At 44.8% G+C, this 16979-nt stretch overlaps 1 protein-coding gene across 3 annotated transcripts in view; it reads right to left on the bottom strand.

Annotated features, from left to right (window-relative positions):
* Positions 1-16933, bottom strand: part of PDCD11 (programmed cell death 11) — a 52460-nt gene extending 35527 nt beyond the window's left edge. For 2 of the 3 annotated variants that reach the window (XM_010356203.2, XM_010356202.2), the window contains exons 1-8: positions 16797-16933; positions 14770-14882; positions 12773-12904; positions 10037-10204; positions 8143-8304; positions 5482-5605; positions 4791-4972; positions 2097-2204 (exon numbers count right to left, since the gene is read on the bottom strand). In XM_010356203.2, the coding sequence (XP_010354505.1) occupies positions 2097-2204; positions 4791-4972; positions 5482-5605; positions 8143-8304; positions 10037-10204; positions 12773-12904; positions 14770-14871 (978 nt within the window). In that variant the 5' untranslated portion in view covers positions 14872-14882; positions 16797-16933. The remainder of the gene's footprint in view (positions 1-2096; positions 2205-4790; positions 4973-5481; positions 5606-8142; positions 8305-10036; positions 10205-12772; positions 12905-14769; positions 14883-16796) is intronic. The other variant, XM_030940305.1, reaches the window with a different exon arrangement.
* Positions 16934-16979: the final 46 nt, after the last annotated feature.

Consider the following 16979-nt stretch of genomic DNA (forward strand, 5'->3'; position numbering starts at 1 on the left):
AGCAAATATATCTGTAATACAACAGAAACCATGTACTGGTGTCACTACATCCAAGGCTCCTCTGAAACTAACAGAAAAAGCCTGATCTCTTCACGACATTAAAACATGTAAAATGTCTCAATTCCACACACGAATGATTATAGGGAGAAAAAAATTACTAAAAAGAGGTTTAGGAAAATATTAACAGTATTATCACTAGGTAGTATAAAACCCTAGTTTCACTTTAAAAAAAAAATTCTCAGCTAGTTGCAGTAGCTCAAGCCTATAATCCCAGCACTTTAGGAGGCCTAGGCAGGAGGATCGTTTGAGCCCAGGTGTTTAAGACCAGCCTGGGCAACACAGCGAGACCCCATCTCTACAAAAAATAGAAAAAAATTAGCTGGCTGTGGTGGCATGCATCTGTAGTCCCAGCTACTCAGGAGGCTGAGGTGGGAGGATTGCCAGAACCCGGGAGGTTGAGGTTGCAATTAACCGTGATCGTGCCATTGTACTACACTCCGGGCAACAGTGTGTGACCTTGTCTCGAAAAATAAATAAATAAATAAATTCTCTATAGCATACATTACTATTTAAAAAAAGAAATCATTTTAGAATTCTAAAAAATTCTGAATAACATATATTAGGATTTTCTTCCCAAATATCCATGTTCATTGTAGAAAACTTGAATATTTAAATACAAGCAGAGCCAGGTGTTGTGGCTCATACCTGTAATCCCAGCACTTCGGGAGGCAAAGGTGGGGGACTCCTTGAGCCCAGGAGTTCAAAACCATCCTGGGCAACATGGCGAGACCTTGCCTCTACGATTTTTTTTTTTTTTTTGAAACAGAGTCTTGCTCTGTCGCCCAGGCTGGAGTGCAGTGATGCAATCTCAGCTCACTGCAACCTCTGCCTCCCAGGTTCAAGCAATTCTCCTGCCTCAGTCTCCTAAGTAGCTGGGACTACAGGTACACACCACCAGGTCTGGCTAATTTTTTTTAATTATTTTTAGTACAGACAGGGTTTCACCATGCTGGCCAGGCTGGCTTTGAACTCCTGACCTTGTGATTGTCCCTCCTCGGCCTACCAAAGTGCTAGGATTATAGGCGTGAGCCACCACGCCTGGCCTACAAATTTTTTTTTAATTAGCCAGGCATCATAGCACACATCTGTGGTCCCAACTACTCTGAGGACTGAGATGGGAGGATCAATTGAGCCCAGGAGATTGAAGCTGCAGTGAGCCGTGTTTGTGCTACTGCACTCCAGCCTGGGTGACAGAGTGAGACCCTGTCTAAAAAAAAAAGAAGAGAAAAAAAGAAAAGAACAGAACAGAAAAATCACCCAGAATTCATCACTATTAACACCTGACTGCACAATCTTCCAGTATCTTAACCAGAGGTACTTTTTAAAATATTTTTTCAAAATTGGATCTATACTACTCATAGAACTTTTAAAATCACCTTTTGCTGTTTAAACGTATCTTATTCTCCTATGTTAAATATTCTTCTAAACAACTTTAAATTAGAAAAACAAAAAATTAGTAATACCAAAGGAAAAAAAAAATCAAACTACATGGAAGACTATGAAGTAAAAACCAAAAGTTGCCTTCTTTTCCACCTGCTCCTTCTCTAATTTCAGTTCGGCCCCTGGGAGTTTCTTACTTTCCATAACATTTTTTTTTTTTTTTTTGCAATGGAGTCTCGCTCTGTTGCCTAGGCTGGAGTATAGTGGCACAATCTCAGCTCACTGCAACCTCGGCCTCCCGGGTTCAAGCGATTCTCCTGCCTCACGTTCCTGAGTAGCTGGAACTACAGGCATGCACCACCACGTCCGGCTAATTTTTGTATTTTTAGTAGAGACGGGGTTTCACCATGTTGGCCAGGCTGGTCTTGAACTCCTGACCTTAAGTGATCTGCCCACCTCACCTCCCAAAGTGTTGGGATTACAAGTATATGAGCCACCGTGTCTGGCCTCCATTAACACTTTTCATTATTCCTCTCGTCTCCTCTCTGCACACCTGCATGCATGCAGTCCTAGGTCCTCCCTGTAGCTAGCTGTGATACTGGACAGCAAATGGACCACAATTGGAATCAAGAAAATACAGGTTCAACATTTCTTACTGCCTGATTTGAGAAATATGTTCCAGCTTTCTTGGGATCCAGGTGCATAAAATCAACCACGCCCGTGAAGAATGTGAGGAAGTTTAGTGTAAGGCCAAATGGAGTCACCTAGAAATAAACAGAACAAGTTATGAAAAAAAGTTCTTTGGAAGAACCAGGAATGTGAGACACTGCTCACAGTAAACACTCAATGCCACATTATCCCTAACTGTGTCTCTCTCCTCCCCCAACTAACTCTTATCAATCTTTTCTTCCTATAAAACTAACTGGCAGAACAATTCCTTCACTGGCTGTTTCCTTCTTAGTAGGCTCACCTCCCTTCCAGCTAAGAGAGGACATCAATCCTTCCACTCTCTGGGAGTCCTCCATAGAGTGGAAGGAGCTTTGTACATGTATCCTTGGGGAACTGCCAGCCTGACAACTGGAATAGATTGTTACTTACATACTTGCCCAGTAGAGGAAGGTAAAACTCAAAGGCTTGCAAAAGGAAGATACTGACCACAAGCAAGCCAAGTCACCCTACAGAGTCAACAAAAAGCTAAAAGTGACAATCCCCTCAAAAGATAGTGATGAGGGAGATGAATGAAATCAAGAGAACTAAGTCCTCTCTCTTACCTCCCCGCAAAATACGAAACCTATTCTCTGGGAAAACTGTTACCAGAATCAAAAAACAGGAAAAGTGCAAATTCTGAAAATGTCAATTAAATTCTAAATATCACATAAATATCCAGCCCCTTTCTCGTACTCATTCTCAGGCAGCCAGGCTTAGACCCTCTTGGGTGGAGATTGTCAGATCCTTTCTAGAGAAATCTAACATGCCAGAGAAGACCTATAACAATCACATTATGAGGTTGTCCAAATTAAATCTGCTAGTCCTGTTCCTGACAGGAAAGTTAAATAGTCACCAAGAAGCTGGGCACGGTGGCTCATGCCTATAATCCTAGCACTCTGGGAGGCTGAGGCAGGTGGATCACCTGAGCTCAGGAGTTTGAGACCAGCCTGGCCAACACAGTGAAACCCTGTCTCTACAAAAATACAAAAATTAGCTGGGCGTGGTGGTGGATGCCTGTAGTCCCAGCTACTCAGGAGGCTAACGCAAGAGAATCACTTGAACCTGGATGGTGGAGGTTGCAATGAGCTGAGATCATGCCACTGCACTCCAGCCCAGGTGACAGAGCAAGACTCTGTCTCAAAAAAAATAATTATTATAAAAATTACAAAAATTTAAAAAACAGTCAACAATCCCACACAGGCACACAGACTTGCTCACAGTTTTTTAGCACCTCACTCATAATATGGCAATCTAAACAAAAACTTCCTAGAGAATTGGAAGTTAAAGTTGAGAGGCTCTCCCAGGATGCTTCTGGATAATGTGCCACACTAAAACGAGGAAGTAAACCAAAAAGAAGAACACATGGGACCAAAGAAGGCTCCAAGAGAGATAGAGGAGAGAGCAGAAGGGAAGTCCTAGGATACTGGCTATGCAGCAGCCCTACAGAGCAACTAGTCCATCCGAGAGCAGGAGAACATCAAAAAGGGTTCTAGGTGGGAGGAAAAAGAAACCAGTAGTTTACTTAAAGGGTTTGAAAGCATGCAGAATTGTAGCGAGATGAAAATAAGTTGAGGATATAGGAAAAAATATTGATAGAAAAAGAATTTCGCAAATGACAAAAACAAAGCTGACTGCCACCTCCAAGAGAAAAAAAAGCTGTTCAAGAAGGTCATAGTAGGCCACGTGTGATGGCTCACACCTGTAATCACCGCATTTGGGGAGGCCCAGATAGGTGGATCACTTGAGGTCAGGAGTTTGACACCAACCTAGCCAACATGGTGAAACCCTGTCTCTACTAAAAATACAAAAATCAGCCAGGTGTGGTAGTGCATGCCTGTAGTCCCAGCTACTTGGGAGGTTGAGGCAGGGGGATCACTTGAACCTGGGAGGCAGAGGCTGCAGTGACCTAAAATCGTGCCACTGCATGCCAGCCTGAGCAACAGGGCGAGACTCTGTCTCAAAAAAAAAAAAAAAAAAAAAGGAAAGTCATGCTGGTATGCTGGGCGAGGTCACTCACGCCTGTAATCCCAGCACTTTGGGAGGCCAGGATGGGAGGATCACTTGAGCTCAGGAGTTCAACACCAGCCTGGGCAACATAGTGAGACTTTATTTCTACAAAATATACATATTTTAATGAAAAAAAGAGAGACCCAAATGTTTTCTAGCTTGACAAAAAGTTAAAACTCAATGCCTAAGATTGAAAAATCAAGAAATACCAGCAGAAGCTTATTACTCAAAAATATGGAGAGAAATTTCAAAACATAAGCTAAAAGAGTTAAAGATCAGGGTTATGATGGATAAGTTCTTCATTATAAACCTTTTAATTCCATTTGACCCTTTAGATCAGCACCATCCAACAGAAATACAATGCTAGCCACACATGTAATTTTAAGTTTTCCGGCAATCACATTTTAGAAACTACGAAGAAACAAAAGACATTTTAGTATAGTTTTTTTAACCTAATATATCCAACATATTATCATTTCAACATGTGGCACTGGCCACATCTGAAGTGCTCAACGGGCATAAGTGACTAGTGACTACCCTTATCAGACAGACAGTAGTTTTAGACCATATGCATGTAATATTTTAAAAAGAATTATTTTTGTTTTAAAAAGTAGTAGTAGCAATGAACAGCTTACCTTCTGCACCTGAGCTTTGACCACCAGTCCTGGTAGTAAGTTATTAAGGGTCCAGCTCTGCTCTTCAGTAGCAATGGCAGTAGAAACCTCTGAGTGACCAACAGACAGACTAACAACTCCTCCGTTGCCTTTCACCTTTTCAACGATGCAGTTCAGGTACTGACCCACCTTTAGTTTAGCACCTGAAAGCCCAGATCCAGACCCCAAAAGAAAAAATGTCTCTATGAGAAGGACTTTTAACATGGGTCCAAGTAATACTTGAAGAGACCCATGGCCTACCTGCCCAATTAGCATCAATTACTCCCCACATTCCCAATCTCTAAGGTGCCAACTACAAGAAGGAAATGAAGTTATCCTAATTGATCTGGAATTCAATTACCATACAAAAATATGAACATCTCAACAAGCCAGGAGATTGCTGGTTCAGAAGCCATGGGGGCCCAAATTGCAGTGGAATATTCCAGGTGAGAAAAACTGACACTGTTCCATCAGATCTTAGTGAGATCTGCCACTCGTTGGCCCTTCATACATCTTTCCTTTCCTATTAACTAGGATTAAGTGCTGGTTTAACCAAAGCCATAGCACCTTCAGGGTCACCATTCTGTCATGTTACTCATCAAAATGGCACTTAAATATAATCCCCACATGTACCACCTCACCACCAGGTACTGGCCCCTTTTCTTGCCCTCACCTTTGTTCTTCTGTCTGATGTATTCCTGGGCTTTCAGCAGTGGCAGAAAAGCTCTGGTCCCATCAACACCAATGTCCACTAAGTAGCCATGGTCTTCCAGGCTGGATACGGTACCTGTAAGTAGCTGGGGAAGAGAAAGTAGTCCCAAAAGTTCCAATTCAAAGGTAACAGGACGCACAACAAACGTCCAAACTTGAATGTTCCTGCCACTAAGCTCCCACTCTGCCACTATCCCACCCCCACGTTTAACTTTAAGCCACAATCCCACTAGACAGCAGACATCAAATTCAATACTCCCAGGCTTGAAGGATCTGACGGTTGCCAGGCAATGAGGAATGTTTAACACAGCTGAATGATGGAACAATATAGAAGAATCTCTTGCCTCGAGTGCTTTCAAAAGATAGCAGACTTTCAGCCGGGCACGGTGGCTCACGCCTGTAATCCCAGCATTTTGGAAGGCTGAGGCAGACAGATCACTTGAGGTCAGGAGTTTGAGACCAGCCTGGCCAACATGGTGAAATCCCATCTCTATTAAAAATACAAACATTGCCGGGCGCGGTGGCTCAAGCCTCTAATCCCAGCACTTTGGGAGGCCGAGACGGGTGGATCACGAGGTCAGGAGATTGAGACCATCCTGGCTAACACTGTGAAACCTCGTCTCTACTAAAAAATACAAAAAACTAGCCGGGCGAGGTGGCGGGCGCCTGTAGTCCCAGCTACTCGGGAGGCTGAGGCAGGAGAATGGCGTAAACCCGGGAGGCGGAGCTTGCAGTGAGCTGAGATCCGGCCACTGCACTCCAGCCCGGGCGACAGAGCGAGACTCTGTCTCAAAAAAAAAAAAAAAAAAAAAAAAATACAAACATTAGCCAGGCATGGCACCTGTAATCCCTGCTTCAGGAGGCTGAGGCAGAAGAATTGCTTAAACCCAGGAGACAGAGGTTGCAGTGAGAAGAGATCATGCCACCGCACTCCAGCCTGGGCAAGAGTGAGACTCTCTTTAGAAAAAAAAAGATAGCAGACTTTCACGTTATGCAAAGAGAGATGAACTGCTCGACCCTGCAAGGGCGCTCCCAGAACCAGGACTACTAAGAGAATCCAGTACTACCCTTCTAACTGTCATAGGATGTCTCTTCTGAGCACCTCCAACACATTAAAAAAATACTGCTGGCAGGGCGTGGTGGCTCATGCCTGTAATCCCAGCACTTTGGGAGGCTGAGGCGGGTGGATCACCTGAGGTGAGGAGTTCAAAACCAACGTGGACAACACGGTGAAACCCCGTCTCTCCTAAAAATAAAAAAAATTAGTCAGGTGTGGTGGTACACGCCTGTAATCCCAGCTACCGGAGAGGCTGAGGCAGGAGAACTGCTTGAACCCAGGAGGTGGAGGTTGCAGTAAGCCAGGATCACGCCATTGCACTCCAGCCTGGGCAACAAAGCAAGACTCCATCTCAAAAAAAGAAAAAAAAAATGCCAATCTCCTTTATATTACAAGGGAAGTAGTGTGGCTCTGAAACTTACTAGCTATTTGGTCTTTGGTAAGTTACTTAAACCTTTCTGAGTCCATTTTGCCAAATGTATAAGGCATAGTATCTACCTGCCTCACAGGGTTGCTGTAAGAATTTCATCAAAGTGCCCAAAATGTCACCTGTCATATAGTAGGCTCTTGACACTTGTCAATTTCCTGCAACTTAACCTACTTTTATTCCCTTTTTATCCAACTAAATCCTACCAAACTTTCTAGGCCTTTCCTAAATCCTACTGCTTTTAACCAACATTGCAAAGATCATATCGATCTCTGTCCTCTTAATTACAAGAGTACTTACATTATCCATATGAGTGTAAGTTTACCCTTTTGTACCTACCAGACTTGGAGGCTCTGAGCCAGGACTAACATCTCCCGATTCTCCACAGGACTGAACACAAAGTAATGAGATATCCACTAATACAGCTGATAGACTAACTTCTCTGACTACCCCGTCACCTGCTCTCAGACAGCAGCTTTCAAGCATTCTATACAAATGCCAGAAGCCTTTGTAAAAGACTGAATGTGCAAGGAAGTTTCAGTAAGTAAGGCACTATGAGGAACTCCTCACCATCACCAAGTCCCCTGCTAAGGCTTCCAGGAGGCATTTTTCTTTGCCACCAGTGAAATTTGGACTTGCTTAGCCAGGCAAGGTGGCTCACGCCTGTAATTCCAGCACTTTGGGAGACCGAGGTTGGGAGTTCGACACCAGCCTGACCAACACGGAGAAACTCAGTCTCTACTAAAAATATAAAACTACCTGGGCGTGGTGATGCATGCCTGTAATCCTGGCTACTCAGGAGGCTGAGGCAGGAGAATCGCTTGAACCCGGGAGGTGGAGGTTGTGGTGAGCCAAGATCACACCATTGCTCTCCAGCCCGGGCAACAGCAGCGAAACTGACTCAAAACAAAAGAAATTTGGACTTGATTTCTCTTTTCTCTTCTCCAATGTAATGATTAGGTTCAAGTCTTCAATGTCCATTACGTATCCAAAGAACCCAAGAGACCTTCCTTCCAGAAAAAGACCCACTCCTATGTGTAACAGTTAAGCTGAGAGGAAAAGGTGGCCTAGACCATGCTCCCTAGGAGGCAGGGAGAAGGCACACTGCCCACTCCTCCTCCCTGACCCTAGATACCTACCATGCCAGGCTTCAGGGCCTCAGCACTCAGCACTCTGTTGACATTTTTGGGGTTCAGAGACAGCTTGACACTCTTCTTACCCCTGTCTGTGATGCCCAGACTGCTTACCACACATCTTACCAGCATTCCAGGTGAGAAAAGTTCAGGCAAGTGAAGTAGGTCCTGCATAACACAAATGAGAAAGAGCTGATACACACCCTTCTCCTGAACCAAAACTCCATTACCCAGCCTTGGCTCAGTGCTTTCTCATCCTCAGACGCCAAAGAACCCAAAAGGTAGGTGAGGAATAACCCCCGCATCCACAAAGGCAGTTGGGTCTGTGGCCTAGCCACAGTCTTGAATTTCAGCATAAGGCCTTCAAATATTTCTACATAACTGGCATGTAAAATGACACGTCAAAAGAGTTGTCTACACTTTCTGCCTCTACTTCATCTCTTACTCACTCTTCGGCTCACTGCCATCTGTTTTCCACCCCTCTTACTCTACCACTTTATCTCCCCATAGAACTACCAATGAGTTCCATATTGCTACATCCAGTGGTCAGTTTTGCAGTCTATCTCTTACATGACCATTAAAAAGCACTTGAGGGTTGGGCGCAGTGGCTCACGCCTGTAATCCCAGCACTTTGGGAGGCCAAGGTGGGCAGATCACCTGAGGTCAGGAGTTTGAGATCAGCCTGGCCAACATGGTAAAACCCTATCTCTACTAAAAATACAAAAATTAGCTGGGTGTGGTGACGTTTGCCTGAAATCCCAGCTACTCAGGAAGCTGAGGCAGGAGAATTGCTTGAACCTGGGAGTTGGAGGTTGCAGTGGGCTGAGATCATGCCACTGCATTCCAGCCTGGGGGAAAGAGTGAGACTCCATCTCAAAAAAAAAAAAAAAAAAAAAAAATTATAGGTCAGGCATGGTGGCTCACACCTATAATCCCAACACTCTGGGAGGCCGAGGCGGGTGGATCATTTGAGGTCAGGAGTTCGAGACCAGCCTGGCCAACATGGTGAAACCCTGTCTCTACTGAAAATACAAAAATTAGCTGGGTGCGGTGGCAGGCACCTGCAATCCCAGCTACTGGGAAGGCTGAGGCAGGAGAATCGCTTGAACCCAGGAGACGGAGGTTTCAGTGAGCTGAGATCATACCACTGCACTCCAGCCTGGGCAACAGAGTGAGACTCTGTCTCAAAAACTGAAAAATCATGATCATCTCTGCCAATCCAGGGCCCCCTTCAGGGTTTCCTATCTCAGGATGTCATGACCAAGTATCAAATCATGCACCACAGAAACCTAGAACTCAGCCCTGACACCTCTATCTGCCCCACCACCCATATTGAATCTATCACCAAGCAATGACTTTGCCTCCTCAGTCCTCAGGAAATCCTGAACCCAGGTCACCATCAATCTCAGGACGTGAACGACCACAAGAGCCTCCTAACGTGTCTCTAAGGAACTTCTCATGCCTCGTCAATCTACATGCTATGCTACATGTCACCGACCCCAATGAGAACATTTCAAGGACTTCCCATTGATTCTAGAATTTAAAAACAATACTTAAAATGGTCTGCAAGGCTGCATATGCCCTGGCCCCCACTCAGGATCTCCTGCCCATCTCACATCACAGTCTCTCTTGTTCTCCTTACCTAGCCATACTAGCCTTCTCTCTGTTATATATCACATTGCTTCTGCCTGAACGCCATTCCTTCTTTACCTAGGGAACCCTCATTCTTTAGATCTCAGCTTAAGCATCCCTTCCTCAACAACTTAGTCAAAAATTCCTTTATAATAAACTCTCATGGGACCTTGCACCTTCCCTTCTTAGCACCTGGCAAAATTGTAATTTTAAATCTATCTGTGTTCCACTTATTTTCAATAACAGGCTTCATTCGGATTTCCCTTACCTTCAGAGGTTGTTCTTGTGTCACCTGCTCATTCAGCTTTTTGGTGTAGGCATCACAGATTTCAGTGACTTGTACAAACCCCTGGAGGCCGTTGGGGAGACTAATCACCAGTTCCAGTTCATTCACCTCTTTTACACAACCCAGAATCCGCATTCCCTCACATAGGGACTAGAAGAGAAAAAGTGAAATGTGTACAATAAGGACGGGAACAACAACAGGAAAGGTTGGAAGGTCTGGCTTCTAGTCTCAATTTAAAAGCTATGAGGCCGAGCACAGTGGCTTACGCCTATAATTCCAATACTCTGGGTGGCCAAGGCAGGAGGACTGCCTGAGCTCAGGAGTTCCAGACCAGCCTGGGCAACATAGTTTCTACAAAAAAAAAAGATTAGCCAGGCATAGTGGTGCACGCCTGTAGTCGCAGGTACTCTGAGGTGAGTGGATCGCTTGAGCCAGGAGGTTGAGTCTGCAGTGAGCCGTGATCACACCACTATACTGCAGCCTTGGCAAGAAAGTGACACCCTATCTCAAAAAAAAAAAGATGAAAAATAGGCCGGGCATGGTGACTCACGCCTGTAATCCTGAAACTTTGGGAGGCCGAGGCGGGTGGATTACCTGAGGTCAGGAGTTCGAGAGAGCAGCCTGGCCAACATGGCAAAACCCCGTCTCTACTAAAAAATACAAAAATTAGCCGGGCATGGTAGCAGGTGCCTGTAATTCCAGCTACTCAGGAGGCTGAGGCTAGAGAATCAGTTGAACCTGGGAGGCAGAGGTTGCAATGAACTGAGATCACGCCACTGCACTCCAGCCTGGGCAACAAGAGTGAAACTCTGTCTCGAAAATAAAAAATAAAAATAAATAAATAAATAAAAACCTACAGGAATTTTGTAAGTGAAAAGAAATACACATGTGGACATATCAGTGAACTCAAATTTTATCTGACAGAGCACTGTGAAAGGTCTAGATTATACAAGTGTTAACAGCACTGGGATACTGGAGGACACCTTTGCCTTTTACCTTATTCTGAGCAACCCAAATTCAAATGCCTGGTAGACAACACAATGAAGGAAGCCAGCTAGCTAGTGGAGATAGTGGCAGTCTGGAGTGACCATGCCAGGTCTAAAGGGCACAACTACTACCCAGCTCCTTGTCATTACAAACATGAGGGAATATGGGCCTTGTGCTTACATGAAAAATTTTTTTCAGGCAAAAAAAATTTTAGTTTTCGGCCAGGCGCAGTGGTTCACGCCTGTAATCCCAGCACTTTGGGAGGCCAAGGCGGGTGGATCACAAGGTCAGGAGATTGAGACCATCCTGGCTAACATGGTGAAGCCCTGTCTCTACCAAAAATACAAAAACTTAGCCGTGCGTGGTGGCGGGCGCCTGTAGTCCCAGCTACTCGGGAGGCTGAGGCAGGAGAATGGTGTGAACCTGGAAAGTGGAGCTTGCAGTGAGCAGAGCAGAAAAGGCGCCACTGCACTCCAGCCTGGGCAACAGTGTGAGACTCTGTCTCAAATAAAAAAATTTTTAGTTTTCTAATGCTGGCTCCAAGTCTAACAATTTTTTTTTTAAGTATCATATAGGACAAAATACTGACTCTGAATCTAGCCAAATCTAAATGTTCCCCTTCAAAGTTATTTAACTTCTTTTCTTTTTTACAGCTAACATATATTGGTGTTATCATCTAAAAATGTAAGAAGGCTGGGCACAGTGGCTCACTCCTGTAATTCCAGCACTTTGGGAGGCCAAGGCAGGTGGATCACGAGGTCAGGAGTTCCAGACCAGCCTGACCAACACGGTGAAACCCCATCTCTCTTAAAAATACAAAAATTAGCTGGGTGTAGTGGCGCGTACCTGTAATCCCAGCCATTCAGGAGGCTGAGGCAGGAGAATCACTTGAACCTGGGAGGCAGAGGTTGCAGGGGGCCGAGATCACAACACTGCACTCCAGCCTGGGCAACAGAGTGAGACTCTGTCTCAAAATAAATAAATAAATAAATAAAATAAAATAATTTAAAAATTAGAAAATAAAAATGTAAGGAACACAGTAGACCACTTCAATTCTTGGAGATGGGTTTCACATCTATGAAATGAATGGATAGGATTAGAATAACTGCTAAAGTTACCGTCCATTCTAACCTCTGAATATATGAGAACACAAGTCCTGTGAGGACACAAGCCCACAGCAGTTCTACAGGAAAAAAAGGGGGCAGGCATGGGGGGTAGCTCACGTCTATAATCCCAACACTTTGGGAGGCTGAGGCAGGAGGACTGCTTGAGCACAGGAGTTCGAGATCAACCTAGGCAAAATAGCAAGATGCAAGCCCCACAAAAAATTTAAAAATTAGCTGGGCAAGGTGACACACACCTGCAGTAGTCCCAATTGCTCAGGTGAAGCTGAGGCAGGAAGATTGCTTGAGCCCAGGAGTTCAAGGCTAAAGTGAGCTATGATCATGCCACTGCATTCCAGCCTAAGCAAGAGAGTCAGGCCTGTCTCTGGAAAATAATAAATAAATAAAAAGAAAAAAAAAAAAAAGACTCCTAGCATCAGTTAGCAACAGAAGGAAATCATGCTCAGTCCTCAGCATAAATTGCAAGAATCTCTATACACACACACATGAAGTATAATTTATTAAGGGGAAAATGGAATTAAGGGAAAAAAGAAGGAAAGAAGAAAGAACATACACAAACTTAAGCAACTAAGGTCAATTGTTTAAATGAAAACCAACTTTAACAAACCTCAACACTAAGGATTTCAAACTTCTCTCTTGCGGACTTGCTGCTTTCTCTCTTTTCGATTTTCAACTTTTTTGTTTTTGCTGGCCCCTTCTGGCTCTTTTTTCTTTTGGTGGATCCCTCTTCAGTAGAAATCTAGAAGCGAGTAGGGGGAACCCACAAAGACCCAAAAGCGTAAGAAGCAATCTGACGTTTCCCTCCTATTTCAGGTCATCACTCACCTTGCTTTGTTATTCCTTTACTCCACCCTACTCCATCCCACTCCCAAGTGTTCCTTTAATTCTTGTTTAAAACAAAAAAAAAAGAGCGGCCAATGCTCCCTCTGCCCAAGGTCTGAGAAGCCTCCTTCATGTTCCCAAAGTCTCTTCTCTCTTGTGTTCCTCCTTTCTTGACTGGGATGAACACTGGGGTTCCTCAGTTTGGGAAGCAGTGTAGAAGAGTGCATGAAAATGGACACTGGAGTTACACAGACCCAAGTTAAACTCTCATCTTTTCAACCATAACAAGCTATGTGGTTTCAGCTAAATTATATAAAGTCCAGGCACAGTGGCTCATGACTGTAATCCCAGCACTTTGGGAGGCCAAGGCAGGCAGATCACTTGAGACTAGGAGTTCAAGACCAGCCTGGCCAATAGGCTGTATTTTTTTACACTAAAAATACAAAAAAATTTAGCCGGGCATGGCAGCACACACCTATAGTCCCAGGTACTCCGGAGGCTGATGCAGGAGAATCACTTGAACCCAGGAAGCGGAGGTTGCAGTGAGCTGAGATCACAACACTGCACTCCAGCCTGGGCGACAGAGCAAGACACTGTTTCCTCATCACGGAATTGCGATTGCTGCTTTATAGCACAGTTGAAAAGGTTACATAATATAGACCTAAAGCCACACACTCAAATGTTAGTTCCCTTTCCCCAAGAATTTGGAGCACAGTCTAGTCTAGGTGAGACTGTGAAGTCTAATGTAAATTCTGACCATTACATATGGAACCCATGTAAAAATGCAATGATCAGTCAGGCACAGTAGAACATGCCTGCTGTTCCAGCTACTCAGAAGGCTAAGGAGGAAGGATCGACTGAGCCCAGGAGTTTAAGTCCAGCCTGGGTAACAGAGTGAAACATCATCCCTCCCCATCTCTTTAAACGACAACAACAAAAACAAGAAAAACATCGGCTGGGCGCAGCAGCTCACACCTGTCATCCCAGCACTTGGAGAGGTCAAGGTGGGCGGATCATCTGAGGTCAGGATTTTCAGACCAGTCAGGCCAACATTGTGAAACCCTGTCTCTAACAAAAATACAAAAATTAGCCAGGTATGGTAGCAGGCACCTATAATCCCAGCTACTCACGCCACTGTACTTCAGCATGGGCAACAGAGTGAGACTCCGTCTCAAAAAAAAAAAAAAAAGAAAAAAAACTGCTTCCTCTCCATCCTTCATCCACATGGCACATGGCAAAGGGAGCCTAAGAACAAGAAACTGCAGCACTTTACTCTGTTTGTGTGTTTCTCGAGACAGAGTCTCGCTGTCTCACCCAGGCAGGAGAGCAGTGGCACAATATTGAGTCACTGCAACCTCCGCCTTGTCAGTTCAAGCAATTCTCATGCCTCAGCCTCCCAAGTAGCTAGGACTACAGGTGTACCACCATGCCCAGCAAGTTTTGGTATTAGTATAGACGGGGTTTCACCATGTTGGCCAGGCTAGTATTGAATTCCTAGCCTCAAGTAATCCTCCTGCCTCGGCTTCCCAAACTGCTGGGATTACAGGCATGAGCCACTATACCCAGCTAACAACTGTACTTTAAACTCTAATACTAAATGCCAAGTTTCAAAAGATACAGGATCATGGTGGTATGGCCTCTCTAAACGAATTAAATTTATAGACGCAGACTTCAACGCAAAAAAAATCTGGAAAATAACACATTCTCAAATAAGGCTCATTTTTCACAAGACCCTAGAGTAAAAGTTTCCAGTGAGTGTCATCAAACAAGCATACTACTTACATCAAATAAGTTGTCTTGTTCAACTGACTGCTGGAAAGCTTTCTCTGGTTTGTGGATCTTTCTTGTACCTCCTCGGGGGAAGCTTTCTTCCAGGGTTGCCATGTTTGGGTCTCCTAAAAACAACGCAAAAGATAATGGTGACATGTTGTCTTCGTAGCAGATTTCAGAAAGGTGTGATCAACGGGGCAAGAGACAGAATGTTCCAGCAATATGCTAGACAACATTCAGGACTACAATATAGATGGTTTAGATGTCAGGCCCGGGATAATCCATACTTCATCTTTCCAAAGGTCTCTGCTTTAAAACCACAAGTCCACCTACCTTCTTCCAGAAAAGTAAGTTGTAGATTCAACGTAGCAAATACTCACTAAGCAGCTACAGTTAAGTCAGAGATACACTGTAGCTCTATAGATGAATATATAATTTTCTGCCTTCAAAGAACATGTACGTTTTGAAGATAAAACAATTATGTAAGTAACTTAAAATGCAAATTGGATTATAAAAGATCACAAAGATGCAGGAAGGGATAAGGCTTCAGTAAAGGAAGCTTCATAAAGAAGATCCTAGGCCGGGCGCGGTGGCTCAAGCCTGTAATCCCAGCACTTTGGGAGGCCGAGACGGGCGGATCACGAGGTCAGGAGATCGAGACCATCCTGGCTAACACGGTGAAACCCCGTCTCTACTAAAAAATACAAAAAACTAGCCGGGCGAGGTGGCGGGCGCCTGTAGTCCCAGCTACTCGGGAGGCTGAGGCAGGAGAATGGCGTAAACCCGGGAGGCGGAGCTTGCAGTGAGCTGAGATCTGGCCACTGCGCTCCAGCCTGGGCAACAGAGCGAGATGTGGTCTCAGAAAAAAAAAAAAAAAGAAGATCCATTTTGCTGAAGGGTAAAAGATGAACAGAAGCTTGACAGGTAGAAAGGGAATGTGAGAAAAGACATGAATGGGAAAAACCTATTATTTCAATAAACACCAGCAATTTCCCTATCAAACAACTGCTCAAAGGCTTGCTGTTGTCTCTGAAGAATTATTCAACTAGACCACTGGGAGATTAAAGCATAAAAACTGAAGTTTAATTTTAAAGGAGGCCGGGCACCATGGCTCACACCTGTAATGCCAGCACTTCAGGAGCCTGAGGCGGGCGGATCATCTGATGTCAGGAAAAATGCAAAAATTAGCCGGGGGTGGTGGCATGCGCCTCCTCTCAGCTACTCGGGAGGCTGAAGTGGGAGAATTGCTTGAGGCCGGGAGGCGGAGGTTGCACTGAGCTCAGCTCATACCACTGCACTCCAACCTGGCGGACAAAGCAAGACTCCGTCTCAAAAAAGTAAAGGAGAAGTTGGGCTTTTTTGTAGAAGACCTTGAATTAGATACGGGTAGTTTACTTTGGCAAGTCAGAGACTTAAGCAGGGAAAGCGACAGAACAATAAGCAAGAAAAATATACTGCAGACTATAGATTGGACATGAAGAGAGCACTGAAGGCAAATAAAGTCGGTAGAAGGATTCAAATGCATTGTTTCCTGATATCTCAGTGATTTAAAAAAAAAAAAAAAGGATTCAAGTGCAGGACAGTAGAGAAACCAGGAGAACCAGAACTGCGTATAAGTGAAAACAGAAGACAGGAGAGGTTAGTTCTGACAGACACTTGGCAATAAGAATCTAGAAGAGCTTGAGACTAGAGAAGTGATGACTGGGTGGGGCCAAGGATATGGAATCAGGGATGGGTATCAAAGAAACAGGAAAGTTCAGGGGGTTTGGTTTGCTGGGAATTTCACCCTTAATTTCCTTTCAAACAAGGGGAAACTGAGGCTCCAAAAAGTAAGGAGATCCAGGGGCACAGAAGACACTTAGGCTACTTTCCGAACACAAAGCCTGAAGTTACACGGGCTGCTAGCACAGAGCCGGCTTCGAAGCGCGGCTAAGGTGGCCGAACCACACTCATCTAGCGGGTGCCTGGCAGGGCCCCAGGCCTGGGAGAGACCTGACAGCCATGAGGTTTCCTCGTTTTTCTACTCTGCCTTTACTCACCCGCCCCGCGGCGTCAGCACCCCGCTAGCACTGAGCTCGAACCGCGGTACTCACACACGTGGAGACCAGGATACCTACGCTCCAGAGCAATTCTTCCGGAAGTGTGGACAGGCTCAACACCCTACTTCCGTTGCTATGTTGTGGAGGTGACCTAGAGACAGGAATCGGAAGGGCGGGACTTGG

This window comes from Rhinopithecus roxellana, chromosome 11 (genome assembly GCF_007565055.1).
Source record: "Rhinopithecus roxellana isolate Shanxi Qingling chromosome 11, ASM756505v1, whole genome shotgun sequence".
Lineage (NCBI taxonomy): Eukaryota > Metazoa > Chordata > Mammalia > Primates > Cercopithecidae > Rhinopithecus > Rhinopithecus roxellana.